The sequence below is a fragment of the Nomascus leucogenys genome, chromosome 2 (assembly GCF_006542625.1).
Source record: "Nomascus leucogenys isolate Asia chromosome 2, Asia_NLE_v1, whole genome shotgun sequence".
In the NCBI taxonomy this organism is placed as follows: Eukaryota; Metazoa; Chordata; class Mammalia; order Primates; family Hylobatidae; genus Nomascus; species Nomascus leucogenys.
The window spans coordinates 83,492,061-83,517,955 of record NC_044382.1 but is presented as its reverse complement, the minus strand read 5'-3'; the positions used below and the strand labels follow the sequence as shown (position 1 = coordinate 83,517,955).

At 42.7% G+C, this 25,895-nt stretch overlaps 1 protein-coding gene across 1 annotated transcript; it reads left to right on the top strand.

The window, feature by feature from the left end:
* Nucleotides 1-994: 994 nt before the first annotated feature.
* Nucleotides 995-18,617, top strand: ANKS4B (ankyrin repeat and sterile alpha motif domain containing 4B). Its single transcript, XM_003261451.4, has 2 exons — nucleotides 995-1,333; nucleotides 17,316-18,617. The coding sequence occupies exons 1-2, from the start codon at nucleotides 1,170-1,172 to the stop codon at nucleotides 18,403-18,405; spliced, it is 1,254 nt and encodes a 417-aa protein (XP_003261499.2). The 5' UTR covers nucleotides 995-1,169; the 3' UTR covers nucleotides 18,406-18,617.
* Nucleotides 18,618-25,895: the final 7,278 nt, after the last annotated feature.

Below are 25,895 nucleotides of genomic sequence, written 5' to 3'. Positions count from 1 at the left end.
GAAGATGTAAGAATGGCTAATAGGCACATGAAAAGATGCTCAATATCTTAGTCATTAGGGAATTGAAAATTAAAGCCATAATAAGACCACTTCACATCCACTGGGATGGCCATAAACAAAAAGATAGGCAATAATAAGGCTGGCAAGGTTGTGGAGAAATTGAAACCTTCATACGTTACTGGTGGAAATGTGAAGTAGTACAGCCACTTTGGAAAACAGTTTGGCAACTTCTGAAATTTAAATGTAAATTACCATGCAACCCAGCAGTTTCACTCCTTGATATATATGCAAGACATATGAAAATGTGTGTCCACACAGAGGCTTGTATATCAGTGCTCATAGCAGCATTATTCATCATTACTAAAAAATGGAAACAACCCAAGTATTCATCATATTCATGAAACATTGAATGGATGAAGAACATTTGGTATGTTAGCACAGTGGAATATTATTCAGCAGTGAAAAGAAAGAAACTGTTACACACTACACATGACAAACCTCAAAAAAGTATTTGAATTGAAACAAGCTACACACTAAAGACTGTATATTGTAGGATTCCATTTGTCTGAAATGCCCATAAAAAACAAATCTATAGAGACAGAAAGCAGACTGTGGTTTCCTGAGGTTGGGAGTGGAAATGGGATTGACAGCAAATGGCATGAGGGATCTTTAAGGGCTGTTGGAAACTGGAGTATGATAATGGGCATGCAACTCTATAAATGTCCTAAAAATCATTGAATTGTATACATGAAATGGGTAAATTTAATGATGTTTCACCTCAATAAAGCTGTTCTTTTTGGAAAAAACAGCTAGTGAAGTAGAGTAGCTCTGCATTTTTTTAAGAAATGATTTCTTATGTCCTGTGCCTAGATGGCTAATATTATACTCAAGAAACTAAATGGACATAGAAAAATTAAATGTGCCTCAAAACACTCAAGATGAATACAGCAGTCTTCAGTAGTCAACGTCATGGCCATTCCAGAGAGAAAAGGTCCAAGTTCAGTGCCTCGAACCTTGTTGCCTTCCATGAAAGGAAGTAGTTGGAATGAGCTTTGCCCCTGGTGACGCTCTTCCTTGTCACTAATTAACCAGCTCTACAGGAAGGTTGCTCCGCCAACACTCTGCTCTGCCTGGAGAGACATCTGGCCAAGTTCTGGTGAGCAGGAAAAATGTCTACTCGTTACCATCAAGCTGCCAGTGATAGTTACCTGGAACTTCTAAAAGAGGCTACCAAGCGAGATCTAAATCTTTCGGATGAAGATGGCATGACTCCCACTCTCTTGGCAGCCTACCATGGGAACTTGGAAGCCCTAGAGATAATCTGCAGTAGAGGGTAAGTTCAACCTGATGGTTTCCGTTGGAAATAGTGTTCGTGGTAGGTTTTTGCAGACAGCAGCAAGAGGCAGGGACATCAATACAAATACTTTATCCTCTTTCTAGATTGTCTAAATGATTGGACTTTTAGAGAAAGAGAGAAAACCATGCCTAGAGATGCTCTCTTTTCTCACTGAGGACTGGCACTATGGGAGTGGCTCAACCCTTAGCCGCAATCAGAGGAGAGACTCTGAACTACTGCATTATCTGCATGGGGAAGAGGGCAGATATTTTAATTCTATGCCTTTAAAAATTCTTTTCATGAAATTTAAATAGTTTCCTCTTTTAAAAGAGGCCATTGTTTTACTTGGTTTTAAGTTGTCAACCTTAGTTGGAACAAATGACATGTTTTTAGTTTATTTTTTTATCTATGCCATCAAAATCCCACAGTGTTTTATTAACTTTCAATACCAGTGCAAGCTCATGATATTTTTATTTTTTATTTTTGACACAGGGTCTTGCTCTTTTGAATGGAGTTGCTGGCTCTACAAGGAATCTTTAGCCTATCTTAACTCTATCACTTCTTTGGCTAGTGGATAGACACACACACACACACACACACACACACACACACACACACACACACCATCTCTTTGCCCAGATTTTAATGAAGGCAACCATAACGCAAGGGGGGTAAAGAAAGAGAAAAGGACAATATCAATAAAGGAGCCAAGTGAATCCAATTCAATACCCTTTTATTCAGTATCTGTTATGTGCCAGCCACTTATCTCTTAAGATAAGAGATATTTTGCTAGCCACTGGGTACACTGTGATCAACAAGACAGCCACAATCCCTGTCATGGTAATCAGATTTGACAGGGGAAGACAAGACATCTATGATATTTGTGTGTGTGTGTGTGTATGTGTGTGCACTTTGAGACAGGGTCTTACTCTGTCACTCAGGCTGGAGTGCAGTGTCGAGATCATAGCTGACTGCAGCCTTGAGCCCTAGGGTCAAGTGATCCTCCCACCTGAGCCTCCCGAGTAGCTGGGACTAGAGGTGTGTGCCACCATGCCCAGCAATTTTTGTATTTTTTGTAGTGATGGGTTTTTGCCATGTTGCCCAGGATGGTCTTCAACTTATGAGCTCAAGTGATCTGACAGCCTTGGGCTCCCAAAATGCTGGGATTACAGATATGAGCCACTGCCTGGCTCATCTATGATATTTGTTACAAAATGGGAAATAGAGGGCACTAAACAGGCATCTACCTCAATCTCAGGGGTGAGGGAAGGCTTCCCTAAGGGGAAAGCATTTAAGCTGGGATTAGGAAAATGAGAACAAGTTGGCTACATGAAAGAGTGTTTTCCCTAAGACGGAAAACTGCATTCTGAGAACTAGAGAAGCTGAGTATGGCTGGACGTGGCTCAAGTAGGAGTGGGGTCAGGGCAAGTGTAAGAGATAAGACCAGATCACAAAGAGCCTTGTCAACTCTGGTAAGGACTTTATCCTAAGGGCCCAGGGAGCCATGTCTTGGTTTATGCAGGGAAGCTGCCAGAGTAGATTTATGTTTACAAAACTCACTCGGGTAGATGGATAACAGTCGGAGAGAATGTTTGGGGACTGTTTTAATGGTCGAGATGAGTTGGACTAGGGTAGTGACATTGGGAATGGGAAGATATGGTTGGATTTGAGTGGCAGTTTGGATATAGAATCAATAATGATTGACTGGATGTGGGCAGATAAAGGAAAAGGAGGGTTAAGGTCCCAGGTTTTGGATGTTGACACCCTTTATTAAAATAGGGGACATTTAGGAAGTGTCAGAAGAACCCAGGATTGGGAGAGTTCCTGAGTTGAAGATTGAATGAGAAACTGAGTGAAGCAGATCTTCCCCATCTCTTGTCTGATTAAGACTTTCTTTTCTCAGACGCATCAATCCTCATCAGCCAGCCTTCTCCAGTCATCTCATCTCTTCTCCTACTCAACCTAGGTTTCCCCAACTTTCTCCATCTACTGAAAGTCTACCTCATTCCACAAACTGCAAGATGTCAGTTACTTTAAAATCAATGTATTAGCCTATTGTTGCATTGCTATAAGGAAATGCCTGGGCCTGGGTAATTTATAAAGAAAAGCGGTTTCACTGGCTCGTAGTTCTGCGGGCTGCACAGGAAGCATAGTAGCTTCTGCTTTTGGGGACCCTTCAGGAAGCTTCCAATCATGGCAGAAGGAAAAGGCATCTCACATGGCAGAAGCAAGAGCAAGAGAGGAAGGGGGGAGGTGCTAGAAACCAGATCTAATGAGAGCTCACGATCATGAGGACAGTACCAAGGGGGATGGTGCTAAACCATTCATGAGAAATTCACCACCGTGATCTAGTCACCTCCCACCAGTCCCTACCTCCAACATTGTGGATTACAATTTGATTTGAGATTTGTTCCCCACCAAATCTCACAGATCCAAACTGTATCAACCAGTAAGTTTGTCCTCCTAGAAGAGGGTTTGGGGTTCTTCTCAGTCAGCAGAGAGCTCTTGTTCCATTTGAGGACCATTTTGAATAGTAATGCTTAGGTGTTCTCTCTCTCTCTCTCCTTTGAAAGCCTAAGATACTCTCTTACAATAACTGTTCTGCTGGTCTTTATTTATTTTTTATTTTTACTAGAGACAGGGTCTCGCTTTGTTGCCCAGGCTGGTCTCGAACTCCTGAGCTCAAATAATCCTCCTGCCTCAGCCTCCCAAAGTGTTGAGATTACAGGTGTGAGCCACAGCACTCAGCCTGATTCTGCTATTCTTTAATTACAAAAGTAACATGAGCTGAACCCAGAAAATTAAGCCATACATATGCACACAAAACATGAAGAAAAAATGTCCTATAATGCCATGCTACTAAGATGTATATAGTTCTCTCTGTATATACTATAGTGTGTATAAATACATTTTAATATTCTTCTATAAATTTCAGGGACTTTGTAGGGCTCTAGTCAACAAATACATTTCTTAGCCAACCCCTCTTTTGGACACATAGTTTGTTTTCCCTAGTTTGAATAGTGCTATGATGACTATCCTTGTACATAAATCTTTGCTGACACTGTCTTTTTTGTGTTTTTTTGAGATGGAGTCTCTCTGTCACTCAGGCTGGAGTACAGTAGCGTGATCTTGGCTCACTGCAACCTCCACCTCTCGGGTTTGAGCAATTTTCCTGCCTCAGCCTCCCAAGTAGCTGGGTCTACAGGCGTGCACTACCACGCTCGGCTAATTTTTGTATTTTTAGTAGGGACAGGGTTTCACCATGTTGGCCAGGCTGGTCTCGAACTCCTGACCTCAGGTGATCTGCCCACCTCGGCCCCCCAAAGTGCTTGGATTACAGGCATGAGCCACCAGGCCCAGCCACATTTTCTGGAGAATAAATTCTCTAAAGTGAAATTTCTGGATCAATTTGCATTTGTGTTAGTCTGTTTGTACTGCTATAACAAAATACCTTAGATTAGGTAATTTATAAAAACTGGAAATTTATTTCTTACAGTCTGGCAGCAGGGACATCCAAGATCAAGGCACCAACAGGACTGGTGTCTGGTGAGAGCCCTGTCTGTGCTTCCAAGATGGTGCCTTGTTGTTGCATCCTCTGGCTGTGTCTTCACATGGAGGAAGGGAAGGAAGGGGCAAAAAAAAAAAAGAAAAAAAAGGCAAATTCCCTGTGTCAAGTCTTTTTATAAGGGTGCCTAACCCCATTCATGAGGGCAGAGTCCTCATGACTCAATCATCTCCTCAAGGCCGTACTGCTTAACACTGTTATATTAACGATTAAGTTTCAACATGAATTCTGGAGGGAACACAAACATTCAAACCATAGCAGCATATGTGCAACTAAAATACTTTTTTGCGTGTGTAAATGGACATGTTGTCCTTCAGAAAGTGAGTACCCATTTTGGCCAACATGATAGGTCCAAAATGATATATTAGGCTGGGTGTGGTGGCTCACTCCTGTAATCCCAGCACTTTGGGAGGCCAAGGCGGGCAGATCACTTGAGGCCAGGAGTTCGAGGCCAGCCTGACCAACATGGTGAAACCCCATCTCTACTAAAAATACAAAATTAGCATGGTGTGGTGGTGCACGCCTATAATCCCAGCTACTCAGGAGGCTGAGGCACAAATTGCTCCTAAATCCGTTGAACCCAGGTGGTGGAGGTTGCAGTGAGCTGACATCAGGCCACTGCACTCCAGCCTGGGCATCAGAGTGAGACTCTGTCTCAAAAAACAAAACAAAACAAAAACAAAATGATATATCAGTGTGGCTTTAATGTTCTTTTCTTTGGTTATTGATGAGGTTGAAAATTCTTTTTATGCTTAAAAAGAATTGGCCATTGGAATGCCACTTTTGTGAACTGTGTATTTATAACCTTATTCCACTTTTATATTGGGGTTTTCAACATTTCTCCTTGATTGATAAAAATGCTTTTGAAAGTTAATAATATCAACTCTTTGTCATATAGGTTACAACTGTTTTACAATACACAATTTATATTTTTGACAGATTTTTAAATATAAATGTAAACATAAATATATATATTTATATATAAGTCTATCAATCTTTGTTGTGTGATTCTAACTTTGAGGTCATGCCTCAATATTGACTGATCCTTTAGTGCTATTTTTAGTTTCATTTGTTATTTTAAATACTTTATATAATTTAAGATCTGAATTATGATCTAACTCTGCATTCTCCAAGTGGCTACTCATTTGTTCCAACACAATTAGTTGTTATAGTCTATCTCTTTCTCCATTAAATTGACGTGGTAACATCATTTCTTTCAATGTAATATCAATATCCAGCCCCCCCCATTTGCTTATATTAATATTTATTAAACACTGGCTATGGATGCAAATATTCTTCTAACCTTGCTTTTCCTAGTCCTTCCTTCTCAACTCCTGTCTTCTCACGGGATCTGTACATCTCAGATTTGTTTCCTTGCCCTCAAAAGCATCTGAGATCTGCTGTGTTGAGTAGGCCTGATGTAGGCTAAAAAAAAAAGAGGTCCCTTTTTGACCACAGCTAATCCTGGGAACCAGTGTGAGGTCAAATTTCCAATTAGATTTAAGGAAGCTGAAAAGGGAAGAAATTACCATCTCACATCAGTCAGAATGGCTATTATAACATCAAAAAATAACAGATGCTGGTGAGGTTGAGGAGAAAAGCGAACACTTATACACTGTTGGTGGGAGTGTAAATTAGTTCAACCATTGTGGAAAGCAGTGTGACAATTGCTCCAAGAGCTAAAAGCAGAACTACCATTCGAGCCAGCAATCTCATTACTGGGTATATACCCAAAGGAATATAAATCCCTCCACTATAAAGACACATGCCTGGATCATGCCTGTAATCCCAGCACTTCGGGAGGTGGAGGCGGGTAGGTCATTTGAGGTCAGGAGTTCAAGACCAGCCTGATCAACATGGTGAAACCTCATCTCTACTAAAAGAAAAATATAAAAAATTAACTGGGCGTGGTGGCGCACACCTGTAATTCCAGCTCCTCAGGAGGCTGAGACACAAAAATTGCTTGAACCTGCAAGGAGGAGGTTGCAGTGAGCCAAGATCGTGCCACTGCACTCCAGCCTGGGGAACAGCAAGACTCCATCTCAAACAAACAAACACATGCACGTGAGTGTTCATTGCAGCACTGTCACAATAGCAAAGACATGGAACCAGCCTAAATGTCCATCAGTGACAGATTGGATAAAGGAAATGTGGTACATTTACAGCATGGAACAGTATGCAGTCGAAAAAGAATGAGATCACATCTTTTGTGGGAACATGGAGATGGAGGCCATTATTCTTAGCAAGCTAGCACAGGAACAGAAAACCAAACATCACATATTCTTACTGTTAAGTGGAAGCTAAATGATGAGAACATGTTGGCTTAGTGCCTGGGTGACAAAATTATCTACAACAAACACTTGTGATACAAGTTTACCTATATAACAAACCTGCACATGTATTCCTGAACCTAAAATTTAAAAAAAAGAAAATTGAAAATTGAATTTAGAAGTGAATCAACTATTGAAATCCATTTCAGTCTGACGATTTAAGAGTTTATCTGTCATTACCTGATAGACAACAAATCCTATAGCAACCATTTATATTAAGACTCTGGCTTTGTTAGAAAACGATTTTCCCTTCTTTCTTTTTAAAATTTGAAGATGGAAAGTAATCGTTACATGCATTTTCCTGCACTAGGAAGCATAATGGCCCAATTCCAAAAAAAAATTTGTTTTACCTTTAAAGTGTATGAAATTTCTTGGTTTTATTTTTTTAAATGGAAACTAGACTTTTTCCCCAGATTCTTTTTTTTCTTTTTTTTGAGTTGGAGTCTCGCTTTTGTCACCCATCCTGGAGTGCAATGGTGGGATCTTGGCGCACTGCAACCTCCGCCACCTGGGTTCGAGTGATTCTCCTGCCTCAGCCTCTGGAATAGCTGAGACTACAGGTGCCTGCCACCACACCCAGCTAATTTTTGTATTTTTAGTAGAGACAAGGTTTCACCATGTTGGCCAGGCTGGTCTGATTCTTAAAGAAATACATACTTACTGTAATATTTCACATCATATTGAATAGAATTGATAAAGTAAAAATTACACCAATTCCTACAGTCATCAACATTTGGGTGTATATCCTTCCAGACTTTTTCCTTTGAGTACATGCAAACACATGTACATTCTCTTTCTTAAAAAGACAATCATATAAACTATACTGAAACCTTCTAATTATTTAACAATATATCATGGACCATTTGCACTTAAAAGTTGAGATCCATGCCACTATTTTATTTTTTTTTAATAATTTCAACTTTTTTTTTTTTTTTTGAGAGACACAGTCTTGTTCTGTCACCTAGGCTGGAGTGCAGTGGCACAATCTTGGCTCACTGCAGCCTCCACCTCCCAGGTTTGAGTGATTCTCCTGCCTCAGCTTCCCAAGTAGCTGGGACTACAGGTGTGCACTACCATGCCCAGCTAATTTTTGTATTTTTTAGTAGAGAGAGGGTTTCACTATATGTTGGCCAGGCTGGTCTTGAACTCCTGACTTCAGGTGATCCACCTGCCTTGGCCTCCCAAAGTGTTGAGATTACAGGTGTGAGCCATCGCACCACGCCAATTTCAACTTTTAGATTTAGGGGGTACATGTGCAGGTTTGCTTCATGGGTACACTGCATGATGCTGGTGTTTGGGATATGATTGATCCCATCACCCAGGTAGTGAGCATGGTACCAAATAGTTTTTCAACCGTTGCCCTACTCTCATAGTCCCCCGTGTCTGTTGTTGCCATCTTTACGTCTGTGAGTACCCAGTGTTTAGTTCTCACTCATAAGTAAGAATATGCGGTGTTGGGGTTTCCGTTCCTGTGTTAATTTGCTAGAAATGGGATAATGCATGCCACTATTTTTAGTGACTTCATGGTATTCTGTTTTATGGTGTTTGTTTGTTTTTGAGATGGACTCTCGCTCTGTCATCCAGGCTGGAGTGCAGTGGTGCGATCTCAGTTCACTGCACCCTCAGCCTCCCAGGTTCAAGCAATTCTCCTGCCCGTCTCCAGAGTAGCTGGGATTACAGGTGCATGCCACTACCCCCAGCTAATTTTTGTAGTTTTAGTAGAGATGAGGTTTCACCATGTTGGCCAGGCTGGTCTCAAACTCTGGCCTCAAGTGATCAACCCGCCTTGGTCTCCCAAAGTGCTGGGATTACAGGCATGAGCTACCGTTCCTGGACAGTTTCATTATTTTTATTAGTTAACAAAAATTATATATATTTATGGTGTACAACATGGTTTTTAAAAATATGTATACATTGTGGAATTAAATCAAGCTAATTAACTATGCGTTACCTTCTATACTTTTTGTGATGAGAACAGCAAAATCTACTTGGTAGGCAATTTTCAAATATACAGTGTATTGTTATTAACTATAGCCACTGAGCTGAGCATGATGGCTCCATACCTGTAATCCCAGCACTTTGGGAGGTTGAGGCAGGAGGATTGCTTGAGGCCAGGAGTTCAAGACTAGCCTGAACATAGCAAGACCCCATCTCTATAAAAAACAGATTAATTAAAAAAAAAACTATAGTCATCATGTGTTACAACAGATGTCTTGTACTTATTCCTCCTGTCTCACTGAAATTTTGTATCCTTTGACCAACATCTCCCCAGTCTGCCTCTGCCTGGTTATCACCATTCTGCTTTCTGCTTCTAGGAGACTTTTCTTTTAGATGGAGTCTCACTCTGTCACCAGGCTGGAGTGAAGCGGCACGATCTTGGCTCACTGCAACCTCCGCCTCCCGGATTCAAGCAATTCTCTTGCCTCAGCCCTCCCGAGTAGCTGGGACTACAGGCACCTGCCACCACGCCCAGCTAATTTCTGTATTTTCAGTAGAGACGGGATTTCGCCATGTTGGCCAGGACAGTTTCAATCTCTTGACCTCGTGATCTGCCCACCTCAGCCTCCCAAAGTGCTGGGATTACAGGCGTGAGCCACCGCACCCAGCCTCTAGGAGACTTTTTTAGATTCCACATTTAAGTGAGATCATGTGGTATTCGTCTTTCTGTGCCTGTCTTATTTCACTTAACATACTGTCCTCCAGGCTCATCCGCGTGTTGAATATGACAGGATTTCTTTGTTTCTTAAGACTGGATAGTATTCCATTGTGTGGAGCCACCATGTTTTCTTTATCCATTCTTCCACTGATGGACACAGGTTAATGCCATAATATATTTAATCAGTTGACTATTCGTGATGCTTAATTTGAATCCAGTCTTTTTCCTGTTATAAGTAAGGTTGGGAGGAACATTCCTGCTCATTCATCTTTGCACAAAGGTCTTGTATTTCCTTAGGACAAATTCCTAAAGGTAGAATTGTAGATTCAAAAGAGTGCCTCATTTTAAAGACTTTTTGTGTGTATTGTGCCAGGAAATTTGAACCACTTTTCTGCTTCTTCCAGCAGTATTTCTTTCCCCATACTCCTGCCAAAACCAAGTATTACTATTCTTTTTAATCGTTGCCTATCTGATTGGCAAAAGGCAGAGTATTGTTTCAATTTGCATTTCTTTGATTATTAGTGAGTCCAAATATTTTTTTATGCAGAAAAACACTTTTGAAAGAATAGATGTTTTCTGAGAACTTCACAAAAAATCAACTTCAGGAGGAAAAATTGGAATGGAACAGATGCTCAGAGTAATTTAAGCAAATTGCCTACTTAGTGACAATAGTGCTAAGCCAGCTTTAAAAATTATTGCCCAAATGCACTGATCTACCAAAAATCAAGGGAAAAATGGGTTATTTTAAAATCTCTTCAGTGAGTTTCTCTTTTGGGGAGAAAGGGGAATAGAAAAAAACAACACTAGACTGAGCTTAGCCCAAGGAAACCATAGAGCATCAATGTTGAACTCAGATTATCAAACGACAGGACCAGTTTGCCACCCGGGCAGTTGTATGCAATGGTTCTATCAAAAAATGTGAATAATGACAAGTATGGAATTTAAAAGGACTCCATGCAACTTGTCTGTAGAAAATATTTTCATTTAAATTGTACATCAATTTGGAAATGTGTCTGTAAATAGAAGTTTTGCAAGTTTTTTGTTTTGTTTTGTTTTTGAGACGGAGTCTTGCTCTGTTGCCCAGGCTGGAGTGCAGTGTCGTGATCTCAGCTCACTGCAAGCTCCATCTCCTGGGTTCACGCCATTCTCCTGCCTCAGCCTCTCGAGTAGCTGGGACTACAGGTGCACGCCACCATGCCTGGCTAATTTTTTTTGTTTTTTGTTTGTTTGTTTGTTTGTTTGTTTGTTTTTTGAGACGGAGTCTCGCTCTGTCGCCCAGGCTGGAGTGCAGTGGCGCAATCTCGGCTCACTGCAAGCTCTGCCTCCCGGGTTCATGCCATTCTCCTGTCTCAGCCTCTCTGAGTAGCTGGAACTGTAGGCGCCCGCCACCACGCCCGGCTAATTTTTTTTTGTATTTTTAGTAGAGACGGGGTTTCATCGTGGTCTCGATCTCCTGACCTCGTGATCCACCCGCCTCGGCCTCCCAAAGTGCTGGGATTACAAGCGTGAGCCACCGCGCCCGGCTTTTTTTTGTATTTTTAGTAGAGACGGGGTTTTACCATGTTAGCCAGGATGGTCTCGATCTCCTGACCTCATGATCCACCCACCTTGGCCTCCCAAAGTGCTGGGATTACAGGCATGAGCCACGGTGCCCAGCCGAAGTTTTGCAAGTTTTAATAGCTTAAAGCCACTAGGAAAACCTATGAATTGTCTTACTGACAGTTTCATCTGTAAATCTGGAATTTTGCATTTGAAATTTTCTCAAAAGAAGACCCACCTTTGGGGTCATCTCAGGTTTACTGTTCTTCCTTCTGTCTTGAAAACATCATTTAAGATTCAGTGAAATGGGTGCAGCCGTAAAAAAAAAAAAAAAAAAAAAAAAAAAAAAAGATCATGTCCTTTGCATGGACATGGATGAAGCTGGAAGCCATCATTCTCAGCAAACTAACACAGGAACAGAAAACCAAACACTGCATGTTCTCACTCATAAATGGGAATTGAACAATGAGAACACATGGACACAGGGAGGGGAACATCACACACTGGGGCCTGTTGGGGGGTGGGGGGCAAGAGGAGGGAGAGCATTAGGACAAATACCTACTGCATGAAGGGCTTAAAACCTAGATGACAGGTTGACAGGTGCAGCAAACTACCATGGCACATATATACCTAGGTAACAGACCTGTACGTTCTGTACATGTATCCCAGAACTTACAGCAAAATAAAAATTCAGTGAAATGGGAAAATTCCACCAGTCTATGGTCTTAAGCATATACATTTAGCCCAGATATCTTAGTGCCCTTCTGCATCCCCCCTGCAGCTCACTCCTCCCAATAATTTTGTTTTCAACTTATCCAATCCAAGGATAACTTCAGGCAAATTTAATCAGTGTGTTTCTGTTTCTGTTGATAGTAACGTCTTGGGTGTTTTACAATCCCTCTTTGATGTCTAGGATACTTAAGGAGTCTTTTGCATCTAGTGTTTATTTAAAATAAAAAGTGAAACCATGTGTTTAGGGGGGAGACACAGCAGTCCCTTAAGATGCGAGTCTGTGCCAAGGTTGAAGGGTCTCCTTTCATCCCAAACAATTAAATCAGGCTGACTGACCAGAGCCTTCTGGAAAGTGGCTTCCCAGCAAAACTGGGTTACTTAATATTTGCTTTCCTTAGATTTGATTTCATTTTCTTTCCTTTTCCCCTCTTTCCCCTTACCCCCAACTCCATGCACTCTGGTCACGCTGATCTATACTCCTGGTTCCCCAAATAGGCCTTGTAATATCAGCCATCTGTGCCTCTGCTCACACTGTTCTCTCTGCTCAGAAGGAGGTTACCAGTTGCCAGCTTATGGGCTGGAGCTGGTCCACAAATGTGTTTTATTTGGACTTTACTATATTTTTCTTTTAAATTTGAGCCAATACTTAAAAATCACAGAATTTCGCTTGAAATTCTGAATTTGTGGCTTCATTTGAAAAATGGGAGCTCTGGCAATATTATTTCTGCTTTGATTCAAGGTAGCTGAGCTGTGGTCCTTTCTAGGTGGAGTATGCATTTAACTGTGACTTTGTTGAAAGAACAAACTTGGCCCCATTCAGTCACTTACATGACTTGCTGGACTTCTTTGAGTTGGGTTCGAGACTTCTGCTGGGACATGTGGGTGACACAAAGGAGAAGGAGACACAGGCTTTGCCCTCTGAGGCATATTATCCAATTAAGGAGACAATGCATAAATATTTGTCAAATTAAAACTATAAGCGATTGATTGATTTTTATTTTTATTTTTTTGAGATGGAGTCTCACTTTGTCGCACAGGCTGGAGTGCGGTGGCGCAATCTCGGCTCACTGCAATCTCCACCTCCCAGGTTCTCCTACCTCAGTCTCCTGAGTATCTGGGAGTACAATTTGTGTATTTTTGGTAGAGATGGGGTTTCACCATGTTGAATAGGCTGGTCTGGAACTCCTGGCCTCAAGTGATCCACCAGCCTTGGCCTCCCAAAGTGCTGGGATTATAGGCCTGAGCCACCTCACCTGGCCTGTAAGTGATTTTTAAAAACCCACAAGATTTATTGTGCTGCAGGAATTCACTAGTTGAATACAAGGAAAAACAAATACATGAAATTAAGAATTATGAGTTTGGGGGCAAGGGGAAGGATAATAAGTAATGTTTATTCAATATTTACTATGTGCCAAGCTGTTTTCTAATGCTTTATGTAGATTAACTTATTTAATTCACAAAACTCTATGAATAGGTAATAGTATTATCTTCAATTTACAGATAAGTGTTAGAAATGTTTGTTTTTTGGTGTTGTAAAGAAATAGTATTTGAATATAAATTTAATTTTTTTTAGTAAGGCTATTTTTATTTTTTGTAGAAAGAGTATATTTGTTAGTAGTTTTGTTATGAGAGTATATTGAACAAAGGAGACAGGGTTATTTATAACTTGACGTGTTTATTGTTGTGTTTGGTTTTTATTGGCTGGAATGGGACTTTACATTTTGTATTTGTCTTGATTGGTTAGTAACTTAACTTGTGGAATGTTGAGAAAGGTAAAAACACTTTTAAATAAGGAAGAGGAACAGGCTATGACTTAATGTTTGTTTGGACTAGTATAAGTATGTTAGGGTAAATATTTAGGCTAAATTGTGGGAATTAAGAGTATAAAGTATATTGATTTTATAATGGCTAGTAGATAAGAATGTTAGTACAGGTTTTTGAATAAATTTTGTTTTCAAGAGAAGTTATTATTTATTTTTAATTAGATGGGGAGGAAAGTTTTTGAAGAGGAACCTTTATTTTACTTTTTACATGAGGAAACCAAGTCCTAGAAAAATTAAGCTGGAGGCCGTGTAGCTGGTAAAATGGAAAAGCCCAGTTGTGTTAATCTAGGATGTATTGTGTTGGAGATGATTTGACTGGGAGACCAGCCTGATCCAAAGCATGCTGCTGTTACCCTTGGGCGAATCAATTAAGCTCTCTGAGTCTTATTTTATTCCTGCGATAATGATTCTTGCCTGCCTTCTCTGAGAGGGAGATTGTGATGGTTGAAGGCAAAGAATGTGAAAGTGCTTCATTGTAACTAACACACACCAAAGAGCCAGGGATTCCCGTGGAGCAGCTACAAATCTGATTTATCAAATTATAGGACCCTGGTTGGATCACACTAACCAGTGAAGTTCTTTTCAATCTGTAGTTAGCCTACGAATCACCTGTGGATCTTGCTAAAGTGTAGATTCTGATTCAATAAGTCTGGGTGGGAGTCTTCTGTACTTTTTTTTTTTTTTTTGGAGACAGTCTCACTCTGTCGCCCAGGCTGGAGTGCAGTGGTGTGATCTCGGCTCACTGCAACCTCCGCCTCCGGGGTTTAAGCAATTCTCTGCCTCAGCCTCCTGAGTAACTGGGATTACAGGCATGTGCCACCACGCCAGGCTAATTTTTGTATTTTTAGTAGAGACAGGGTTTCACAATGTTGACCAGGCTGATCTTGAACTCCTGACCTCGTGATCCACCCACCTCGACCTCCCACAGTGCTGGGATTACAGGCGTGAAAGTCTTCTGAACTTCTAACAAACTCACAGGTGATGCATCTGCTTCTGGTCTGGAGACCCAAATTTGAGCAGCCAGGAACTAGTAGAATGGTCGTGGCACACTAACAGGTCATTTGCAAGGGTGCAGATCTTCTCTTCTGCTTCTGCCCTCTACTTCTCGGGAATGTTAAGAGGACTTCTCAGACTCACTGTGCTCTTTCCATGGGGCCAGGCTGGCCAGAGTTTAGTGAGATCCTGATTTTGGAGTCTAGCCTAGGGCAAAGGAAGGACCCTTTAGTATATGTATTATCAGAGTTCTCAGCATTGGCACATGGCTCTGGCCATCATTAAAAATAGTTACTTGACTTTTCATCTGTTCCTGTCTGTAACTCAAGTCCTTGTAGGAGAGGAGGGTTTGCTGCCTTGGGCAGGATTCCAGTAGATTTTCATTCATTCCTCAAATACTGGAGCACCTACTATGTCCCTGTTCTGTGCCAGGAATTGGGTTTCTGGCCTTAATACCGTCTAATCATATCCCCAATTCCACCTTAAACTCTTGTAGAATGACACACTTATATGAACCTGTAGTCATGGAAGTAAGTTGAGGAATAAATAGAGATGTAATGCCCTTTTAATGAATAATGTTTATAACAGACAGTTTGCTACCTCCCCAACATCCATTTCTTTCTTCTTTCCTGCTGATGGGGACTGAGTTTGGTTCAGTTATTTATTTCCCCACATGTGACTCAATTCAGGAGGGTAGCAGTAGCATGCAGGAACCAGCTTGTCAGGAGTTATTTCTAAATTTTAGAAAGTTTGACAGCTAAACATAACCATTCTTTTTTACTTTTTATTTTTATTTAAAAAAAATTAATGGAGACAGGTCTATGTTTCCCAGGTGGGTCTTGAATGCCTGGCCTCAAGCAAATCTCCCACCTCAGCCTCCCAGTGCTGGGATTACAGGCATGAGCCACTGAGCCTAGCCTTTTTTTTTTTTTTAAGGCAGGGTCTTGCTGTGTTGCCCAGGCTGTAGTACAGTGGTGCAATCATAGGTTACTGTAAGCCTGAGCTTCTGAGAACATAGCCATTCTTAAAAATAAAATTACAGGCTGGGCATGGTGGCTCACAACTGTAATCCCAACACTTTGGCAGGCTGAGGCTGGTGGATCACCTGAGGTCAGGAGTTTGAGACCAGCCTGACCAACATGGTGAAACCCCGTCTCTACTAAAAATACAAAAATTAGCTGGGTGCAGTGGCGGGTGCCTGTAGTCCCAGCTACTCGGGAGGCTAAGGCGGGAGAATTGCTTGAACCTGGGAGGTGGAGGTTGCAGTGAGCCGAGATCTCACCACTGCACTCCAGCCTGGGTGACAGAGCAAGACTTCATCTCAAAAAAAAAAAAGAAAAAAATTATATAAACTTATAATTTAACAAATTATATTAAAAAGGAACACAAAAGTCTCACTTTCTCCTTATTTTAATACATTTCACTCTTACCTATCTCTTAAGATAATTCATGTCCATTATATCTACATGGGGAAAATAGTTGATAATGGTATGCTACTGTGTATCTCTTCCAAACTCTGTGTCCAGTGATGTCACATTGGTAGCTTGAAATTTGCCATGGTGGATGTATTTACACCACAGAAATTGGCACATGCTGCAAATTAGGATTTTGATTTTATTATTTTCTTGATGAGCCATTGAACAATCCTATCCCTAGTTTCAGGGCAAAATCTAATTGATCTAAGTTAAACACAATACTATGTTTCCCATCTCTTAGGCGTGTAACCCAGTGCTGGCCAATGAGACAAGAAAGTTGTTTGGCTGGAGAATTTCTTAGTAAGTTTTTCTCACTTGTAAAAAGGAGTCACAGCTGGGCGTGGTGGCTTACACCTGTAATCCCAACAATTTGGGACGCCAAGGCGAGCAGATGGCTTGAGTCCAGGAGTTTGTGACCAGCCTGGGCAACATGGTGAAACCCTGTCTCTACAAAGAATTAGCTAGGTGTGATGGTGCATGCCTGTATTCTCAGCTACTCAGGAGGCTGAGCAGGGAGAATCAACTGAGCCTCCCATTGTAGGTCAAGGCTGCCAATGAGCTGTGATCACACCATTCCACTCCAGCCTGGGAGATAGAGTGAGAACCTGTCTCAAAACAAAACAAAAGAAACAAACAAAAAGGAGACACAGGGTAGAGAAGGGCTCTGTTTCTGGCCATGTGGTTTTAAGATGGGACAGTTCTAAGATAATTGGACTTGCAGCCAGTATCTTATAACAATGTCAAGTCAGGATGAACATGTTTGCATTAACGTGCCTTTTGTTCTTTATTTTTGTTTTGATTTTTTGGGCCTGTGTTCAGAGAACATAAGTCCAACATGTGTTTTTTTTTCTCGCTCTCTCTTCTAGAGGGGACCCTGATAGGTGTGACATCTGGGGAAACACTCCTCTACATTTTGCAGCCTCCAATGGCCATGCCCACTGCGTCTCATTCCTGGTCAACTTTGGTGCCAACATCTTTGCCCTGGATAATGACTTACAGACTCCACTGGATGCTGCTGCCAGCAGGGAGCAGAATGAATGTGTTGCTCTCCTGGACAAGGCTGCCACTGCACAGAACATCATGAACCCCAAGAAGGTCACCAGGCTGAAGGAGCAGGCTCAGAAGAATGCCAGGAGGCAGATCAAAGAGTGTGAGAGGCTCCAGGAGAAGCACCAAAATAAGGTGGCCCGCACCTACAGCAAGGAGGAATCTGGGACTCTCTCTTCTTCCAAGGGTACCTTCTCCAGATCATCCCCTTCAAATGCTTCTGCTCCTGGCACATTCGGGTCACTATCTAAGGGCATTAAAGACACTTTCAAGATCAAGTTCAAGAAGAACAAAGATACAGCAGAACAGGTGGGGAAAGAAGGCAGAAGTGGGCAGAGGAACGTGATGGAAGTGTTCAGAGAGGAAGAGGAAGACTCATTCTCAGGGGACTTCAAAGAGAAGCTCCAGTTGTCAGCAGAGGAGGACAGCAGTGTGCACCATGAATCCATTCTCAATCGTCCAGGTCTAGGAAGTATTGTTTTTAGAAGGAACAGGATATCGAGTCCTGAAGACATCTCAGATAGCAAGAGGGAGTTGGGTTTTAAACTGCCCAGTGAATTGCTTCAAAGACAAGGAGCGTTAGAGGCTGATGAGGGTGCAGCTGATGAAGAGGGAGAGGAAAACGGCCTCAAGGATGATCTGCCGTGGGATGAGGATGAAGTGGAGTGGGAGGAAGATGTGGTCGATGCCACGCCCCTGGAAGTGTTCTTGCTGTCTCAGCACCTGGAAGAATTCCTGCCTATCTTCAAGAGAGAGCAGATTGATCTAGAAGCTCTGCTGCTCTGCTCTGATGAGGACCTTCAGAGCATACAAATGCAGCTGGGTCCCAGGAAGAAAATTCTGAATGCTATCAACAGGAGGAAGCAGGTGCTTCAACAGCCTGGGCAGCTGGTCGACACTAGCCTGTGATGGAGAGTTTTGGCCTGGAGCATTGGGGTGATGCTGTGGCCCGCTGGCAGCACTCCAGGCAGCACCCCCTCTTTACCCAATGCCAGGCCACTGGGAATGGATTCTAGGCCATCGGAGATGCCTACCTGAGAGAGATACCCAAACTTTACTCTGGGAGGTAGGCTATGCCCATCCAAATAAATCTCCATGAGAAACTTGAGGAGACTTCATAACAAGAATATGGCATTTCTCTTCAGTTATCTTATATGTACATATAATTGTTCTTTTGTTGTTGTTGTTGTTGTTTTGTTTTTTTATTTTTTTTGTTGTTGTTTGTTTGTTTTTTTGGAGATGAGGGTCTCAGTCTCTTACCCAGGCTAGAGTGCAGTGGTATGATCATAGTTCATTGTATTCTCAACCTCCTGGGCTCAAGTGATCTCCTCCCACCTCAGCCTCCCAAGTAGCTGAGACTACAGGTGCACACCCCACACTTGGCTTATTTTGTATGTTTTAGTGGAGGTGGGGTCTTGCCACGTTGCCCAGGCTGGTCTCAAACTCCTGGCCTCAAGCAATCCTCCCACCTCAGCCTCCTAAAGCACTGGGATAAAAGGCATGAACCACCATACCTAGCCTATCTTTTTGGTACTTTTGAATAAAGAAAGGGTCATATCCATGACAGGAAGGTGAAAGAAACTTCCTTTACTTTTCTATCTCTGGATTTAAAATTATAATCTCATCACATTATCCTGCTGCTTGCTTTCTGATCTGTATAACCTGGGAATTCTAACTCTTTTTCTCTCCTGAGCTCTATGACTTTGCCTAGCGGTAGAGACTAAACTTCTTTCCTGGCCTGCGGCCTGATGCCCAACTTAAATGCATCTAACCCTTTAACAAAAGTGTACATGTTTACAAGTAATGGAAATGCGTCTATAATACTCCTGCCTGAGAATAGAGACAGAGTGGTGGCGGGGAGAGTGAAGAAAGAGATAGAATACAGGTGGTACCTGTTGTGGATTGAATTGTGTTAAATTCATATGTTGGAGCTCTAACCCCTAATGTGACTGTAATTGGAAATAAGACCCTTAAAGAAGTGATTATGGTTAAATGAAGTCATAAGAATGGAACCCTAATCCTGTAGGACTGGTATCCTTTTTTTCCCTTTTTTTTTTTTTTTTTTTTGAGACGGAGCCTTGCTCTGTCACCCATGCTGGAGTACAGTGGCATGATCTCAGCTCACTGCAACCCCTGCCTCCCAGGTTCGAGCAATTTTCATGCCTTAGCCTTCTGAGTAGCTGGGATTACAGGCATGCACCACAACACCTGGCTAATTTTATGTATTTTTAGTAGAGACGGGGTTTCACCATGTTGGCCAGGCTGGTCTCAAACTCCTGACCTCAGGTGATCCACCTGCCTCGGCCTCCCAGAGTGCTGGGATTACAGGCATGAGCCACTGCACCCGGCCTAGGACTGGTGTCCTAAGAAGAGGAAGAGACACTTAGGTGGAAGGCACACAGAGAGGCCACATGAGGACACAGTGAGAAGGTGGCCATCTGCAAGCCGAGGAGAGGGGCCTCAGGAGAAACCAACCCTGCAAACACCTTGATCTTGGGCTTTCAGCCCCCAAAGGTGTGAAAAAATAAACTTCTGTTGATAAACTTCTGTTGTTGAAGCCACCCAGTCTGTGGCATTTTGTTATGGCAGTCCTAGCAGAATAATACAGTCGTAAGTAAGAGGGTTGGGGAGGAGACCAAGAAAAATACAGAAAAAAAGTCTGTCCAACTGCAACTGATGAGTTTTTTAAGGGTAAACACCTAGTGAAACTTAAGGGGGGAAAAAAAACTAAGTTCTTTGGAGGGAAGATTTGATTGTCAAAGGAAATTTCACATTTTCATGCTTATTATGTACACATGGTTTATTTACTGTTGTCTGTCACCATTGCTGCATATCTGAATACGTGTAGGTTCCACGATAGAAACTGACAACACTTGGCTCATGCCTGTAATCCCAGCACTTTGGGAGGCCCAGGCAGGCAGATCACCTGAGGTCAGGAGATCAAGACCAGCCTGGCCAACATGGCAGAAACCCGTCTCTACTAAAAATACAAAAATTAGCCAGGTGTGGTGGCGTGTGCCTGTAATCCCAGCTACTCGGGAGGCTGAGGCAAGAGAATTGCTTGAACCCAAGAGGCGGAGGTTGCAGTGAGTCGAGATTGCGCCACTGCACTCTAGCCCAGGCGATAACAGTGAGACTCCATCTCAAAAAAAAAAAAAAAAAAGAAAAGAAAAGAAAAGAAAAGAAAAAAGAAACTGACAACACTGCTGCTGACATTTTTTCAGTGGCAATCCCAAATTCAAACTGAAACCCCACTGAATAGCTAAGCTTCATTAGATCTCTACAGGCTGATTTACATCAAGTGGAATTTACTGTTGATTCTGGGTATAATACAGAAACAGCTGTTTATCTTCAGCTTGTTTTCTGATGCACATCTGTTTGGGTTACTTCAAGAGGCATCATGGAGGATTCAAGTTTAGGGAGGATACAGATGCTCAAATCTGATGAACAATTGGCTTATTCTTCCTCAGTGAATATATTCAGAAAGCTTGTTAGCCATTGAATAAATATGTCGCATTAGGGGATGATTGTTTACAAATACCTTATCTTGTGGAATAAACTGAAGTTGTGCTTGCCTTCATTAATGTGCACAGAAGCAGTTGGCAAATAGAAAGCGCTCAAAAAAGTTTGTAGTCTGAGCCTGCCACTATTATATTTCATCATCATAGATGCCAGAATCCCCTCTTCACCTATTGCCCAGAATCTGCCTAATGAGATATTTGCTCCACCACCTGCTGTAACTACATCATAGCAAGAGAGCCATCACTCAGGTTGGTAGAAATGAACTTGAACATTGACTCTCATCCCTTTTTAGGAGATATTTGCCACTAGGGGTCTCATCAGGTACCTTTATGCTCTTCTTAGGGGTTCTTTTCCTTTATGATTGACAAAATTAATAGGTGAGCGTTCTCCAAAGTTCTCAGCATCAAGGATATAGTCTCTCCATCACAGAGTATTGTTATACAATAAAAAAAGGTTTATACCATGTTATAAGACGTTATCAATGTTCTAGGAATTCCAGATCTTTTGAACTAAATACCAACTACAGGGGCTAAGAGAAGATGCCAGAGCAATGCAAAGGCCTTGATAAGAGACAAAGACAACAGGATTATGAGCCAGGACAAGCTTCAAGTACTCACTGATCTCAAACCTCCATCTCTTAAACTTGATGCTTAGAGTAGCTCAATCCAATATCTGGTCGCCCCTACCACCTCCTGGCCCCTCTTTTCCCCTTCTATGTAGCTTGGCATAAAAGTCAACAAGAGGGAAAAGCAGTTGGGAGCATTTCACTGAAGAGGAGAGTTTGAGAAGTTATGGTGTGGTAAATGTGTATTGTGCTTATATTTCAGGCCATTGTGTAATACAGGTCAGTTGTATGCTCATAATTCCTAAGTCCAAGTTACCAGCCCAGACCATTGCTTTGGGCACCAAATCCATAAGCCCAAGTCTTATCTGATGTGGACATCTCCTCTCACATGTCTCACAAGTACCCCAAACTCAATGTGTCCAGGACTGAACCCATTTTCTTTCAAGTTGGCAGTTCTCAACTTGGATGATTTTGCCCTTTGTCTCCTAGAGGACATCTGGCAATATCTAGAGACATTTTTGATTGCCATGATAGGGGAACAGTGGTGCAATTGACATCCAGTGGGTAGAAACAATGGGTGCTAAACATCCTAGAATGTACAGGACAGGCCATCACAACAATGAATTATCCAGACCCAAATAGTGATCGTGCTCAGTTTCAGCTGCATTAAAACACGCAGCTCTAAATCTCCATTTTTCATAAATGGAAAATTTAACCCAATACTTCTTTTCATCACCCAGTTGGTCACCAGGCCCTTTCAACTTTTCAATATGTCTCAGAGCTAAATCCTCTTTGATGTTTGCAAGATGACCTATTGGTTCCTGCCCCCAACCATCACTCACTGGATTGCTGTAAGTATCCTCATCTGTCTTTAATTCATTCTCCACAAGGCTGATTGAGTCATGTAATCTTTTTAATATGCAAGTCTCTTGTCACTTTCTACTTTACCATTGCTTTTTTCTTTTTCTTTTTCTTTTTCTTTTCTTTTTTTTGAGACGCAGTTTTGCTCTTGTTGCCCAGGCTGGAGTGCAATGGCACGATCTCAGCTCACCGCAACCTTAGCCTCCTGGGTTCAAGCGATTCTCCTGCCTCAGCCTCCTGAGTAGCTGGGATTACAGGCATGTACCACCATGCCTGGCTAATGTTGTATTTTTAGTAGAGACAGGGTTTCTCCATGTTGGTCAGGCTGGTCTCGAACTCCCGACCTCAGGTGATCCACCTGCCTTGGCCTCCCAAAGTGCTGGGATTACAGGCATGAGCCACCAGGCTCAGCCCCCATTGCTTTTCAAACTCTCACCACCACACAGGAGGCCCGCATGATTAAAGAGCCCTATTCTCTCCTCCAAACCTCTGGTCCCATCTCTGACCATTCCTCTCCCTGTCCCCTAATTTCAGCTATACTAGATTTCTTGTGGCCTCCTGAATACATGTCTCTCATATGCCTGTGCCTTAGCACACCATCACCCTTCTGCCTGGAAAAGTCTTCCTCCATACAGCTGTCCTCACTGGGAGACATACCCTCTCTCTCTGCCCCTAGTCTGGGTTGAGTAACTTCCTTTCTGTGCAAGCTCTCTTTGTTTGCCTCTCCAGAACTTCTCTCTACTATTTTCCAACCTACTTTGTGTCCCAGGTGGTTGGGCTCTGGACTGCATCAAAGGGCTCCCTTGCCCTTGGGATCCTGGTTGGGTTTGGCCAATGAGAGGTACTAACAAGAGACCAGGAGGGGGGAGAAAGAAAGATTGAGGCATTTATTCTACCTGTTTCTTCTTTTCAGGGCAGCAGCTGCCTTCATCTAAGCTCACCTCTCCCATCTGGCAGCCCTCTGCTATAGCTCTAGTTGTTTCTGGGTTTCACTAACCGCTCTTTCAAGCTTAGCAGTGGTAGTGATTTCCTACCATTGCTAACCCTGGGGTGCTTCTTCCTAAGCAGTCTCTTTATTCTCTTCAATCACGCCTTTTGAGTGTGGCATCTACAGACGGTTCCCAACTTACAATGGTTCAACTTAAGATTTGTTGACTTTACGATGGTGTGAAAGTGATATGCATTCAGTAGAAACTGGTAAGATATTCTGTCTGGATGCTGGGCAGAGGCAGCGAGCCACAGCTCCCAATCAGCCATGTGATCACCAGGATAATCTATTGATAGTGTACAGTGTACTGTGTTACCAGATGATTTTGCCCAAATGTAGGCTAATGTAAGTGTTCTGAGCACATTTAAGGTAGGCAAGGCTAAGCTATCATGTTTGGTAGGTGTTTTCAATGCATTTTTGACACATTTCCAACTTTTTTTGAGACAGGGTCTCTCTCTGTCACCCAGGCTGGAGTGCACTGGCACAGTCTCGGCCCACTGCAGCCTCTGCCTCCTGGGTTCAAGCAGTTCTCCTGCCTCAGCCTCCTGAGTAGCGGGGACTACAGGCACGCACCATCACACCCAGCTAAGTTTTGTATTTTTAGTATAGATGGGGTTTCACCATATTGCCCAGGCTGGTCTCAGATTCCTGACCTCAGGTGATCCACCCGCCTCGGCCTCCCAAAGTGCTGGGATTACAGGTGTGAGCCACCATGCTCAGCCACATATTTCCAACTTTTGATGGATTTATTGGGACGTGACTGCATCATAAGTCAAGGAACATCTGCATTTCCTGCAGGGACCCTGAACCATGTTCCTGTAACACCAAATTATTGTAATTTTTGTTAACATCTGTCTTCGGGGCTGTGTTCTCTGGGGCTGACTACTTTTCTGTTGTATCTTAGTATGCTAGCACAGGGTTATGATATGGGCGCTTGTGAAAAGAATGAAAACAAAGATACATGAATATTCTCATAATTCCACGCTCTTCTCTATACATCCTTTAGGGTGGTGACCATTAGGATTCCGCAGAAAGACTCCATAGTCACTTGAGATATGCAGAATCAGATCATGTGGCTAAAATGGGTATTTTGTTTCAGCACAAAGACCCCTGTCCAGACAGTCTGGCAAATATGATGAACTTTTGGCTAAGCCACCTGGAGCATGAGTCCTTCCCAGGAGGAGTATGGGCAGGAAAACAGCCAAGCATGCTTTGCTGCTGACTTATCTGAAAACCAGCCTTGGAGTAGCAATAAGCAAAGGGGTGAGGTGAGGCTAGGGTCGGAGTGGGATTTGGACAGGGCCTTTGGCAGGACAAGGACAATACAGTTCTGCTAGTGATTCAGGGGGCCTGGAGAAAGTATCTCTGCACCTCAGTTTCCCCATCCATAAGTTGAAGATCGACTAGATGATCCTTAATGGCCCTTTCAACATGGATACTGTAGTGGACATCTTTAGATTTTGCCTTTCAACTATCCAGTCCTCTTTTTGTTAAGAGACACCTTCCCTCCATCAGCTCATGTGGGCAGATGCGCAGATTACACTTCTGACTTCAAGGGTGGGCATGTGATCCAGGCCTGGATAACCAGAGCATCTGATCCCCCTGGACAACATGATGGTTTAGGGATAGGTACGAGGCTCGAGCCTGGCCAGGGTATTCCATCTCTTTAAGAGATGGGGGTCTTGCTATGTTGCCCAGGCTGGTCTCGAACTCCTGGGCTCAAGCAATCCTCCTGCCTCAGCCTCTCAAAATGCTGGGATTACAGGCATGAGCCACCTCGCCCCATCTATTCCATGTCTTTCAGCCACAATGTTAGGCTGAAGAATAGACATGTGACCTAGATGGTCCAGTAACTCTCAGTTCTGGAACATCTAACTGTAAAGGAAGAGAATATTTATGCTCAGTTGCTCAAGAGGACAGAATACAATTCAGGAGCTGCTGACCAATGCCCTGCCACTACCAGGGAGAACTTGATAATGGAGCCAACGGGGAACACGACCTGGCCCTGATGACAGTTGGAGCCCCTGAATACAGCTGTAGCTGAAACCAGTTACCTGTGTGTTCCTAATTACAAGAGCCAATAAATCCCCTTCTCCGTTCATTCATCTTAAGGTAGTTTGAGTTGTAGTCTCTACCACTTTTAAGACCAAAGGAGCCCTGATCTATACAGAAACTCCATTTTTCCTCTAAGTGTTAAGAAGTCAGGCACAAAAGACTACATATTGTAGAATTTCACTTATAAGAAATGACCAGGCTTGGCCAGGAGCGATGGCTCACGCCTGTAATCCCAGCACTTTGGGAGGCTGAGGCAGGCGGATCACCTGAGGTCAGGAGTTCAAGACCAGCCTGGCCAACATGGTGAAACCCTGTCTTTACTAAAAATACAAAAATTAGCTGAGTGTGGTGGCGTGGCACCTGTAATCTCAGCTACTCGTGAGGCTGAGGCAGGAGAATCACTTGAAC

Bases quoted from the DNA above. Each gene is read 5' to 3' on its own strand.
- ANKS4B (XM_003261451.4), top strand. From the start codon at position 1,170: ATGTCTACTCGTTACCATCAAGCTGCCAGTGATAGTTACCTGGAACTT. The intron at 1,334-17,315 runs GTAAGTTCAACC...TCTCTCTTCTAG, and splicing joins GAGATAATCTGCAGTAGAGG to AGGGGACCCTGATAGGTGTG.